Here is a 12,667-nt window from a genome sequence, read left to right on the forward strand (position 1 = left end):
TTGCATTTGGACATGGACTGTTTCAGTATCTGAGGAGACGTGAAAGCTGCTGAATATTGTGCAGTCATCAGCAATCATCCCCACATCTGGGCCGGGATTCTCCGCCCCGCCACATTTCTGTCCCGACCGGCGGGTGATGTTTTCCGTTTCGCCAGCCGGTCAATGGGGTTTCCCATTGTGGGGCAGCCCCATGCCGTCGGGAAACCCCCGGGCACCGGCATAACGGAGAATCCCGGCGGCGGAGAATCCCGGCCCTGATCTTATGTTGGAAGGAAGGTCATCGATGAAGCAGCTGAAGATGTTTGGGCCTAGGACACTCCCTTGAAGAAATCCTGCAGTGATATCCTGGACTGAGATGGTTGACTTCGAATAATCACAACCAACTTCCTTTGTGCTAGTTATGATTCCAATTAGGGGAGAGTTTTCCCCGATACCCATTGACTTCCAGTTTTACTAGGGTTTCTTGGTGCCACACTCTGTCAAATGTGGCCTTGATGTCAAGTGCAGTTGCTCTCAGCTCACCTCTGGAGTTCAACTCTTTTAGTCCATGCTTGAACTAATGTCAGGAGCTGAGTGACACTGTCAGAACTCAACTGTGTGTCAGTGAACAGGTTATTGCTAAGCAAGTGCTGCTTGAAAGCACTGTTGATGATCCTTTGATTCCTTAAATGATGTTCAAGCATTGGGTGGTAATTGGCCAGGTTGGATTGGTCTTGCTTTTTGTGAACTGGACATACTTGGGCAATTTTCCACATTGCTGGGTAGATGCTATGTTGTAGCTGTACTGGAACAGTTTGGCTAGGGGTGCGGCAAGTTCCGGAGAACAAGTCTGCAGTACTGTTGCTGGAATATTGTCAGAGCCCATAGCCTTTGCAGTATCCAGTGCCTTCAGACGTTTTTTGATATCATGTGGAGAGAATTGAATTGGCTGAAGACAGGCACCTGTGATGCTGGAGACCTCCGGAGGAGGCAAAGATGGATCATCCACTTGGCACTTCTGGCTGAAGATTGTAGCAAATGCCTCAGTCTTATCTTTTGCACTGTTGTGCTGGTCCCCTCCATCAATGAGGATGGGGATATTTGTAAAGACAGCTTCAGTGAGTTGATTATTGTCCACCACCATTCACGGCTGGATGTGGCAGGACTGCAGAGCTTAGATGTGATCCATTGGTTGTGGGATTGCTTCGCTCCGTCTATCACCTGCTGCCATAGCCGTTTGGGCTTAAGTGTTCTGTGTCGTAGCTTCAGCAGGTTGACACCTCATTTTTTAAAAAAAAAATTTAGAGTACCCAATTCATTTTTTTCAATTAAGGGGCAATTTAGCATGTTCAACCCACCTACCGTGCACATCTTGGAATTGTGGGGGCGAAACCCACGCAAACACGGGGAGAATGTGCAAACTCCACACGGACAGTGACCCAGAGCCGGGATCGAACCTGGAACCGCTGCGCCGTGAGACTGCAGTGCTACCACTGCGCCACCGTGCTGCCCTTGACACCTCATAATTAGGTATGCCTGGTTCGGCTCCTGACATGCCCTCCTACACTCTTCATTGAACCAGGGTTGATCACCTGGCTAGATGGTAATGGCAGAATGAAGGATATGCAAGCCACAAGGTTACAGATCGCAGTTGAATACAATTCTGCTGCTGCTAATAGCCCACAGCACCTCGTGGCTGCCCAGACTGGAGTTGCTAGATCTGTTCATTATCTATCCCATTTAGCACAGTGGTAGTGCTACACACGATGGAAGGTATCCTCAATGTGAAGACTTTGTCTCCACAAGGCCTGTGCTGTGTTTGCTCTGACCGAAACAGTCATAGACAGATGCATCTGCAGCTGAAAAGATTGGTGAGGATGAGGTCAAGTATGTTTATCCCTCTTGTTGGTTCACTCACCATCTCTGGCAGACCCAGTCCAGCAGCTATGTCCTTTAGGACTCAGCCAGCTCGGTTAGTACTGGTGCTACTGAGCCATTCTTGATGATGGTCATTGAAGTCCTCTACCCAGAGTACATTGTGCCCGTGCCACCCTCAGTGTTTCAACATGGGCAAATACTAATTCTGTCCTGCTGGTGGGACATGTCATACCCAGGGATAGTAACAGTGGGGTCTGGGATATTGTCTGTAAGGTATGATTTCATGAGTATGACTATGTCAGGCTGCTGCTTGACTAGCCTGTGAGATAGCTCTCCCAATTTCTGCACAAGCTCCCTGATGTTAGTAAGAAGGGCTTTGCAGGGTTGACAGGGCAAGGTTTGCCATTTTAATTTCCAACGCCTAGGTCGATGCTGGGTGGCCCACCTGGTTTCACTCCTTCTTGTAGGCTTTGTGGCTGTTGGACGCAACATGAGTGGCTTGCTAGAACATTCAAAGGACACTTAAAAGTCAACCATGCTGCTGTGGGTCTGAAGTGACATGTAGGCCAGACCAGGTAAGGACAGCAGATTTCCTTCCCGAAAGGACATTAGTGAACCAGATGGCTTTTGATGACAATCAATAATGGTTTCATTATTGAATCGTTAAGACTTTCCATTCCAGATTTTAAAAATTGAATTTAAACTTCACCACCTGCCATGGGCGGCACGGTGGCACAGTGGCTGACATTGTTGCTTCACAGCTCCAGGGACCTGGGTCCAATTCTGGCCTCAGGCGACTGTCTGTGTAGAGTTTGCACTTTCTCCCCGTGTCTGCGTGGGTTTCCTCTCCGGTTTCCTCCCACAGTCCAAAGATGTGCAGATTAGGTGGATTGGCCATGCTAAATTGTCCCTTAGTGTCCAAAAGGTTAGGTCAGATTACTGGGTTTACGGATATAGGGTGAAGGCGTGGGCTTACGTTGGGTGCTCATTCCAAGGGCCGCTGCAGACACGATGAGCTGAATGACCTCCTTCTGCACTGTAAATTCTATGATTCTATGATGGGATTCGAATCCAGGTCCCCAGATCATTACCCTGGGTCTTTGGATTACTAGGCTGCACATCAAGGTGCATCTGCTCTTCCTTTCATTTAAAATGTCTTTCCGAATCTACTTCCAAAATGTATGACTTCAGTTTTCAACTTATAATACTAATAACCTTTTATTGTCACAAGTATAAAGTTACTGTGAAAAGCTCCTAGTCGCCACATTCCGGCACCTGTTCAGGTAAGCTGGCACAGGAATTGAACCCGCGCTGCTGGCCTTGTTCTGCATCACAAACCAGCTGTCTAGCCCATTGAGCTAAACCAACCCTATCATCTGCACACTGTTAGCCTATGTCCTCCAAGTATTTTATCCAGTTCACCAACTTGGTGCAAATTGTTCATGCTTCCTAATTCTAGATTAGTGTCTTTGGTAAATTAGATCAGCACCAGCACAAATCCCTATGTAATACCAGTCACTGCATCTGCAACATTCTTTCCTAGTAACAATTAAAATACTCAGTGCTGCAAATAACTGTCTGTCTGACTCTTTGTTGCTATCATGCCTTGGATGGACTGGTGGACTTGAGGACAGGGGCAACAAACAGCAAGTTCTGACAAACACACCGAATGGAAAATCTCTTACATAGAACATAGAACAATACAGCGCAGTACAGGCCCTTCAGCCCACAATGTTGCACCGAAACATCAAGTCCATCAAAGACTTCAGCCCAACACCTAATTGGTGTAACTACTTTACAGAATGAAACAAACAGTCTGCTAGTGTTGCGACAGAAGACGAAAATTGATCAGGGACGAAGACCTTGATGCCCAGATTCCCAGCAATTCATTATCAGACAGCGGCAAAACCTCAAGTACCCATTAAATCACATCGGCAACATGGAAATGTCCAGCAGCTAAACTGTTGTCGTGAAAAGTATCAAATACGGTCCTAGAGAAAACAACAGAGATGAAAAGACAAGATCCATGGTGGCACTAGGCTGCATGGCCAATGGAATAAAATTAAAGCTATGGTAATTTTCAAATGTAAATCCATGCCAAACAAAGTTCCCTGCATGTGCTTTTGTGCATGTCCAACACAATAGTTGAATGGACTGAAGTTATTATGGATGGATCGAGAATATGTGGAATAGACATCTCACTGGCCTACGTAAAGTATGTAACCTATTATTGTGACATAGGTCAAATTCTCATATCACCAATGAGATCACGACGCACCTGGGAAGAAATGACGCCCACATTGCAGTCACCCCAGAGGTTTAACATCTGTAATTCAACCTTGGGGTGCATACCTCACAAGCCAGTCAAGGATCATGTTCGTGCCAAAGGGAATAAGTGGATGATCGACAGTGAAAATAAAACCTTCACATAAAAGTGAAAATATTCATACTGCCCAGTTTTATATTGTGTCGTTTCATTATCAGAGTGTGGGATGCTATTAGTGGAAAAGGTATAGCCAGATCATTCAAAAATAACGTTGAATATTCAATTCAATGGATGGAAAGGAAGATGACCGTTGTGGAGGGATGATCGGAAACAAAAGGGCCACATTAGATCCAGAGCGGCTTCCTTATGATGATGCAAGGCAAAGTAACTGAATTAATTTGATGAACTCAGAATCAGATGAAGTCAATGAATTTGACATTTTAATGTTTGTGGTTAAAATGTACCATTACACAATTGATTAATTCAATAAACCATGCAGTTGATTTTATAGGAATTATTGGTGTGTGTCTGTGCATATTTCAAAATGGCAACTACTGGCCTGTTCATGTTTTTATACTCATTGTGTACAAGTCAACCCCCATTTTTAGAAGGATATTTGGAGGCTTCAAAAGATTAGTGATCGACAGTAACAAAGTCTCTGAAATAAGAGCTTCAAAAAGGCCTCAAATATTTCAAAGTAGCCATGTTAAGAATCATGTGTGACAGAATGTTTTGCACACAACTTACACTATGATAAGTTGGCTCTCACTCACCCCAATTCTCCCTCTCGCTTGAGGATGCCCATCCCACTCTGCCAGTTTCCACTCACTCTCGCACACGGCACCTGCATACTCCACCTTAACCCTCCTGTCATTCTCCAGTCTCCCTCCCTCAGTCTCCCTGTTGCTTCCAAGTTCTCTGTTCATCCCAAAACCACCGCCATAGTAAGCCCTCCAAAGCTGTATCACTCTCTCCCCATCCCAACACAGAATTTCCCTCCACCGCACAACACCCAACCCCATTCTCCTCCCCTCCCAAGCGACCCTCTTGAAGATTCCCCACACCTACTCTCATAACCCTGTCTTCCCCTGCCCCCTTACCAACCATCCCAGTCCTCCCCCACAATACCCCAGTCATTCCCTGTTCCGTCATTTTCCTGCCCCCTCCCCCCCTTGTAATCCCTGACTTCCCCCGCACACCTCCCCCCCCCCCCCCCCCCGTCTTCTCCCACAACCACCATTCCTTCCAGTCTTCAGCACTGACCTCCAGACTACATCCCACACCCCCATCTTCCAGTACCACCCATCAAGTACCCCAGTCTTCCTTCCTGCCCCACCACCAAGTACCCACATCTTCACCCAGGTCCCCCCTCCAAACACCTTGCTCCTCCACCCAACACGCTCCACCCACCCCGACGCATCCTACGAGGCACAATCTCTCTCCTCCCCGACCCCATCTCTCACTGGCCCTTCCTACCCCATATCTCATCTACCCCCCCCCCCCCCGTACTACCACCCCATCCTCCCCTAGCTCCAATATCCCCCTCCCTCAGCACTATCACCACCACCAATCCCATCCCCCGCACCAAATACCTTACCTTTACAAGGATGACACTATTAATCTAACCATTACCTGTAGCTGCTCCTCAGTCTAACACCTTCTCTAAACAGGAAACAGCTGCAGCCCAGACTGCCCCATAGCAACACAGGCTGTAACTGTAACCACCTCCACCCCCACCCCCTGACAACGTTCCCCGCACTCCCCCCAATTACATTTACTGACCTGACCGGCCTGGCCATCCCATTCATTCACCGGAACTCCGCTATTGCAGCGAAATGAAAATAAACCGGCCCCGCGCTCCCGCCACCCTCACATCAGCTCCGAGCCGCACTTTCGGCGCTGCAGCTAAACCTTTTTCACCATCGGAAGAGTTACAGAATAACAGCCTTAAATCTTTGTTTCAAAAACTGCAGCATATTTACAGCCAAGCAGCCGAGTTTTGTCAATCGCTCTGTACATATTTAAATTGCGGATTAGCGAATCCGCTTCTGGGGGTTACAGCCTGTGTTGCTATGGGGCAGTCTGGGCCGCAGCTGGTTCCTGTTTAGAGAAGGTGTTAGACTGAGGAGCAGCTACAGGTAATGGTTAGATTAATTGTCACCTCTGTAAAGGTAAAATTTTTTTGCTCAATACACAAGGAGGGGACTATAATATCTGAAGAGTTGTTTTAAAGTTCTCAGCTAGCACAGTCTGTGTTTTGGTTGTAGTTGGTGATGATGCTCATTGAATAGTTTCTGAGGTTGTTTTCTCTTTGTGGAGTAGTGACCAAATGCAGTGACCACTCTCCAGGAGTTGAAACTCTCTCTTCCTCCTGACTACATGGGTTATAAATATATACATTGACAGTAGGAAGAATTGTGGAGGGCAGGGCTGCTGGAAGGTTGGGATGTGTGGCTGCTCTTTCCCATACTAGAAAAGGGGCTGTTGATTTAATTATTTTCCCATCGTCCTTAGATCAGTTCCTCTTTGCTGTCATTCTGCAACTTTTCTCCCCTTCTTATCCCGAGCTCAAATATTTGATGATACGCACTTCCTGTCTTCTTCACCCCTCTCCATCCAATTTCTGACCATTCCCAATTTCTAGTGCATTTTTCCCTTTGGACCCTTATCCATGCTTTAGGACTTGACTATTCCAACACACGTCTTGCAGGCCTCCCATATTCCACCCTTTATAAACTTGAGGTAATCCAAAACACTGCTGTGTGCATCTTAACTTGAAGCAAATCGCCCTTATGCTCGCTGACTTACATTGGTTCCCGGCCAAGCAACATCTTAAATTTTAAATTTTCATGCTTGTTTTCACATTCTCCATGGCCTTGCCTATTTATGTAATCTCCAACTCCGCAAACCTTGACAATATTTGCACTTCTCTAATTCTGACCTCTTGTGCATTCCTAATTATAATTGCTCCTGACATCCCCACCTCACTTTGCTCCTTTAAAACACTTCTTAATTCCTACCCCTTTGACCAAACCTTTGGTCATCTCACCTAATATCTCCTTGCATGACTTGGTGTTGTACATTTTGTAATGCTACTGTCAAATGCTCTTAGCCATTTCCTTGTATCAAAGGTTCTATATTAAAATATGTTTTATTTTGTGTGCCTCCTTTGTTTATCTTTTTGCAAACCTTTTTTCTCATTGTGATGTAATTTATGTTTTGTTTGATGGTTCACATTTAGTCCAAAGGATGAATCTCTCTGTTAGTAGCAAACTCATAGCTTCATATGTTCAAGTCTTGAATTGCAGCTGAAACCCACAATTTTCTGCTTCAAAGAGGGAAAAATTGCTACCAGCCTAGCCAAGATGACAAATGGCATTTTGAAAAAGGCACTGCTTATTGTACTTTATGATGTGGAGATGCCAGTGTTAGACTGGAGTGAACACAGTAAGAAGTCTTACAACACCAGGTTAAAGTCCAATAGGTTTGAATCACTAGCTTTCGGAGCACTGCTCCTTCCTCACACCTGAGGAAGGCGCAGTGCTCTAAAAGCTAGTGATTCGAAACAAACCTGTTGGACTTTAACCTGGTGGTGTAAGACTTCTTACTATATTGTACTTTAAAACAGGGTAAACAAGATTGGAATACTGTTTTGTCTGGCCAACTATTTTTGTGAAATTATCGCATTTAGATTTAATAAGCATAATTTCCTCACTGAATCAGCAGGAATAATGTTTTTATAAATGTCCTTTACAATCTAAAACTCTCATTCTATGTCCCAATGCTATCAGAGCTGAGTTCTAGCAGTTCATGGGCGGCATGGTACCACAGTGGTGCTAAGCACTGTTGCTTCACAGCGTCAGGGTCCCAGGTTCGATTCCCGGCTTGGGTAACTGTCTCTAAGGAGTCTGCATGTTCTCCCTGTGTCTACGTAGGTTTCCTCCGGGTGCTCCGCTTTCCTCCCACAAGTCCCGAAAGATGTGCTGTTCGGTAATTTGGACATTTTGAATTCTCCCTCCATGTAACCGAACAGGTGGGTGGAATGTGGCGACCAGGTGCTTTTCACAATAACTTCATTGCAGAGTTAATGTAAGCCTACTTGTGACAAAGATTATTATTATTATTAGCCTTGACTATATGGCATTTATCAAAATTGTAATTCTTATATCTAAGGTCAGCTTTAGAAAGGTGAAAATATTCCAAATATTGCATTGCAATAAACAGCAGGAAACATATTCTGCATATACTGACAAGCGCGATAATAAATTTCTATCAACGATCCAGAAGCAGTCATAATGGAGTATTATTCACTCTCCAAGTTACAGACTATTTTTTTCTGTTTAAAAACAAGCCTTTCAGCAAATATTTCTTCCAATAGACCTTTTGATATCATCCTACATGTTGAGCTACATTCTCTTGAAATATTGTCCTGTTTGTGAAATAAGTTAAAACAAATGCAAAATACTGTGAGTGCTGAATATCTGAACAAATACAAAATGATGGAAATATTCAGCAGGTTTGACATCTGTGAATAGAGTTTGTTTCAGAACAGAACGCTGATAAAGCACGAGAAGGAAAACAGAAAGCAACGAAGATATAATAATCTTTATTGTCACAAGTAGGCTTACATTAATACTGCAATCACATTTCTGTGACAAGCCCCTAGTCGCCACATTCCGGTGCCTGTTCGTGTACACGGAGGGAGAAGTCAGAATATCCAATTCACCTAACAAGCACATCTTTCGGGGCTTGTGGGAGGAAACCGGAGCACCTGGAGGAAACCCACGCAGGCACAGGGAAAACGTGCAGGTTCAGCACAGACAGTGACCCAAATTGGGAATTGAACCTGGGACCCTGGTGCTGTGAAGCAATAGTGCTAACCACAGTGCTACCATGCTGCCCTGAACAAGGTAGAAATATTAAACTGAAATCCCAATGGAGAGAGAAGGAGAACATCTTCAAGGTGGGCATTCCTGGAAGAGAAATCATGGTGAATTAAACAGTACGACCAAAGCAAAATACTGTAGATGCTGGAACTCTGAAATGAATACAGGAAGTGCTGGAAATTGTAAAGAAGCCTTCCTGTTTATTCATTCTCTCTCTGTCCCCTCTGTGTATGGAGAGTGGGGCAAGTTAGGAAGGGCTAGTAGATGGTCAGTTACATTTTCTGCCCATTTACATATAATGTACATACTAAAAGGTTACTTGCGTTTCAAACTATTGTGACTATAGTTCATTGGGCTTAAGGACCTCGGGTATTTTAAATAAAATCTAATTTCACCTGTGTTGCGACACCAGGTCAAGTGGAGCTGGAATTGACCACGCTAGTGCGTCGTGACACAATACTCCGGTCTGGCAACACCTGTGGAGAGAGAACCGAGTTAACCTTTCAGGTTGATGACCTTTCCTCAGAATTAATGTCCATATGAAGATTCTCAATGTCTAAGAGTTGGAATATTGTGATATACATGGACATGCCAAGAAGTAAGACACATTGGCCTGGATTTTGCAGTCAGTGAAGAAGCAGCAGTGTTTTCTGTGACTGCTCTGGGCAGTACAAAAGTATCTGGTTTGTTGGCTGCAGTGAGAACTTCGAAATTCTTGCTGCAACATGATCCAAAGTTTAAAGGATCTGTGAGGCCTAGTAACGCCATGCATTGTTGCACGGCCCCCAGTGACATCACAAGCTGAAAGCACGGCCATTGAGATCAGTCTCCAGCTCAAACGGTGTGTGGTGAAAGAGGCTATGTTCAAGCTGTTACACAAAATGTTACGGTACTGCTTCACAATTTTATTTATATCCGGTAATTCTGAGATACAACCAGACTGGGGACTTTTCAGAGTAACTTCATTGCAGTGTTAATGTAAACCTACTTGTGACAATAAAGATTATTATTATTATTGTCACCACTGATCTAAGAGAAGAATCATCAAATAATATCATTACCAATGTAGAGCAAGTCTAGTCAAAAATCATCTGAAATACTCGCTGGAATGGGCACTGTAATGAAAAGAAATTGTTTAACCTTGTCCTTTATTGATATATTTTTGTCTGCTCTTCCCCACCTTCACGTTGCTCTTCTTTAACTGTGACGGTAGGAATATCTGGTTTGTTGACTTTGCAGCCATTTGGGGTGCAGCTTTTGATGAGTCGGGCAGGAAGACATTGCAGGTTATACCCCTCATTCCTTCCTGCTTCAGCTTCCCGTTACATTATTGTAAGTTGAACTAGACAGCAGAATCAATAAAAAATAAAATTAGTGTTGGATCTTATGCTGGAAGCAGACTTCCAGGTTTCCCTCTTTGAAAGCTTGTGTTCTGTGACAAAATCTACTGAGCCACATGAAAGATTTGGTGCTTATTTTGAAGGAGAAAGACAAGAACAGTACTGAATTTACAATTTACGGGTGGATTTATATCTCTCCCATTATCAAATTACAATTCCCTACTGCTTTACAGAGCACTTCAATAGGGTCATTAGCGTATGTACCTCTGGAGCCCTTTGAGACACTGTTGCAACTCTTGTTTCTGGCTCAAATGTGCACACCAGAAGTTGCAATGTCGTTGCAATCCTCAATAGCGAGAACGTCTCAGCATTCATCTCTGTTGGGCCTGCAATATCCGGGTCAATGTCCCAAATCTTCAATAAACACTGATGAAAATACACAGCAGACCAACCAGCATCTGAAGGAGTGGGTATGACGTTTTGGGTATATGTCCTTAGTCAGCAAGTTTCCAAACTTATCATTTGGTTTTTTTCTGTCATTTAGGCCAGGATTTACTTAAATATTTTAATTATTCAAGCGACACTTAAAATCAAAATCCCGATGTTTAAACTGCTATTTTGCAATTTTTAGAAATATTTATAAATTGTGGGAATCGAGTTTGTATGGAGTGGTTGCATCTGTGCAATTTATAAACATGATGCACTGATTTTGTAATAGTTGTTTAAGGTTCAGCCATCAGCGTAGCTAGGCATAGATAGTATATGCAGTGCAGATGTGTACATTTTTTTATCTCATGAGAAAGCAAATCATCAGTTGAATTACGAGTTTGTCCTGCAGCAGCTAATTTACAGCCCCAAAGGATCTATCTGGCCAGAAAATTATTGTGCTCCATTCACTGACTTCATAGCCAGTTCTGGCTGCATCGGTTATCAAACAGAATGTGCTGCAAGTGAAAATTCCTGGTCTCATCGTAAATCAGGAATTCCCACAGCCAGCACAGATTCCCAGAATAAAAGGGCAACATTCGGTACGTGCTTCATTTAAGACTGGCAGTAAGGTACACGTCATGGGGGTAAATTGCCTCTGTGGAAAGAGGAGGGACTGAAAAGAGAGAACGACTCTGTGGACTGAGGGCATGATAGAATCATGCAATGTCACATATGATCAGCTCAGTTGTCCACATTTGTTTCTCCACATATTTCCATTTCATCACATGAAACCGGTCTGAAGAAGTGCAGGGGAGCAACCTCCAATGTCTTGGCCAAAATTTATCCCACCACCAACATCACAAAAGATAAAATAGCCATTATCACATTTCTGTTTGTGGGACCTTACTATGTACAAATTAGCCGCCGTGTTTCCCTGTATTACAACTCCAGTATTTAATGGCTATTAGGTGTTTTGCTGCATCCTCAGGTCATGAAAGGGGCTACGAAAATGCAAGTCCTTTTCTATAGCAAGAAAATAAAAAGCTAATGATGTAGCACATTATAAACAAAATTTATTTTCTCCCACCTTGACGATGACAAATTGCAAGGTATGACAAGTTTGCAAAATTGCAAATATCTTAAAGAAATGTGACGCCTTTGAATGGACTTAAGTTGATCATTACAAAATGTTTTGTTAAAAGATTAAATGTTTTTTTTAAAACCATTCATGCGTCCTCCTAGTCTCCCGATGCTTGTTGTCTGTTGAGACTTTTAAATAGATGGATTTTATTTTTAAATTGTCATGTGAATTTATGTTATAAGTATCAAAAATATAGATTTTTCCTTCATTCCCTATCCCTCATTAACCACATGAACCAATCTGTTTTGATGAGTTCTGAGAAAATCTGTACCAGGTGCAATAACACATACCAATACAGATTAGCAATACCACTAATTATAGGGTCAGTTTAGCTCAGTTGGCTTGTTTGTGATGCAGCGCAAGGCCAACAGCGCAGGTTCAATTCGTCTACCGGCTGAGGTTGTTCATGAAGGCCCCGCCTTCTCAACCTTGCCCGTGAGGTGTGGTGACCTCAGGGGCAAATCACCACCAGTCAGCTCTCCCTCTCAAAAGGGGAAAGCAGCCTATGGTCATCTGGGATTATGGTGACTTTTCTTCACTTTATTTTTTACCACATATAGAATCCTACTCCGGGGGGGGGGAGAGAGACTGCCTGGGAGGGTGGATGAGCAAGAGATAACATGAAGGTTTGGGGAAACTGGCACGTACGGGTGAGGGCCAGTGTACAAAGCTGTGTAAATATATCATTTTGCCATGTATATATCTTGCTCTGCGCGATTTCTCATTTTTTTTTGTTACGGGGGGGTGG

At 43.8% G+C, this 12,667-nt stretch overlaps 2 protein-coding genes across 4 annotated transcripts in view; one reads left to right on the forward strand and one right to left on the reverse strand.

Moving 5' to 3' along the window:
* rad51ap1 (RAD51 associated protein 1) overlaps positions 1-6,001 on the reverse strand; it is an 83,715-nt gene extending 77,714 nt beyond the window's left edge. The window contains exon 1 of the mRNA XM_072471500.1: positions 5,906-6,001. Coding sequence (XP_072327601.1) covers positions 5,906-5,931 — 26 coding nt within the window. The 5' untranslated portion in view covers positions 5,932-6,001. The remainder of the gene's footprint in view (positions 1-5,905) is intronic.
* A 183-nt stretch (positions 6,002-6,184) lies between these two features.
* Positions 6,185-12,667, forward strand: part of ferry3 (FERRY endosomal RAB5 effector complex subunit 3) — a 56,994-nt gene continuing 50,511 nt past the window's right edge. For 2 of the 3 annotated variants that reach the window (XM_072471502.1, XM_072471504.1), the window contains exon 1: positions 6,185-6,261. The gene's annotated coding sequence lies outside the window, so the exon portion shown is untranslated. Of the gene's footprint in view, positions 6,262-8,136; positions 8,157-12,667 lie in introns of those variants that run through there. The other variant, XM_072471503.1, reaches the window with a different exon arrangement.

Source organism: Scyliorhinus torazame, chromosome 13 (genome assembly GCF_047496885.1).
Source record: "Scyliorhinus torazame isolate Kashiwa2021f chromosome 13, sScyTor2.1, whole genome shotgun sequence".
In the NCBI taxonomy this organism is placed as follows: Eukaryota; Metazoa; Chordata; class Chondrichthyes; order Carcharhiniformes; family Scyliorhinidae; genus Scyliorhinus; species Scyliorhinus torazame.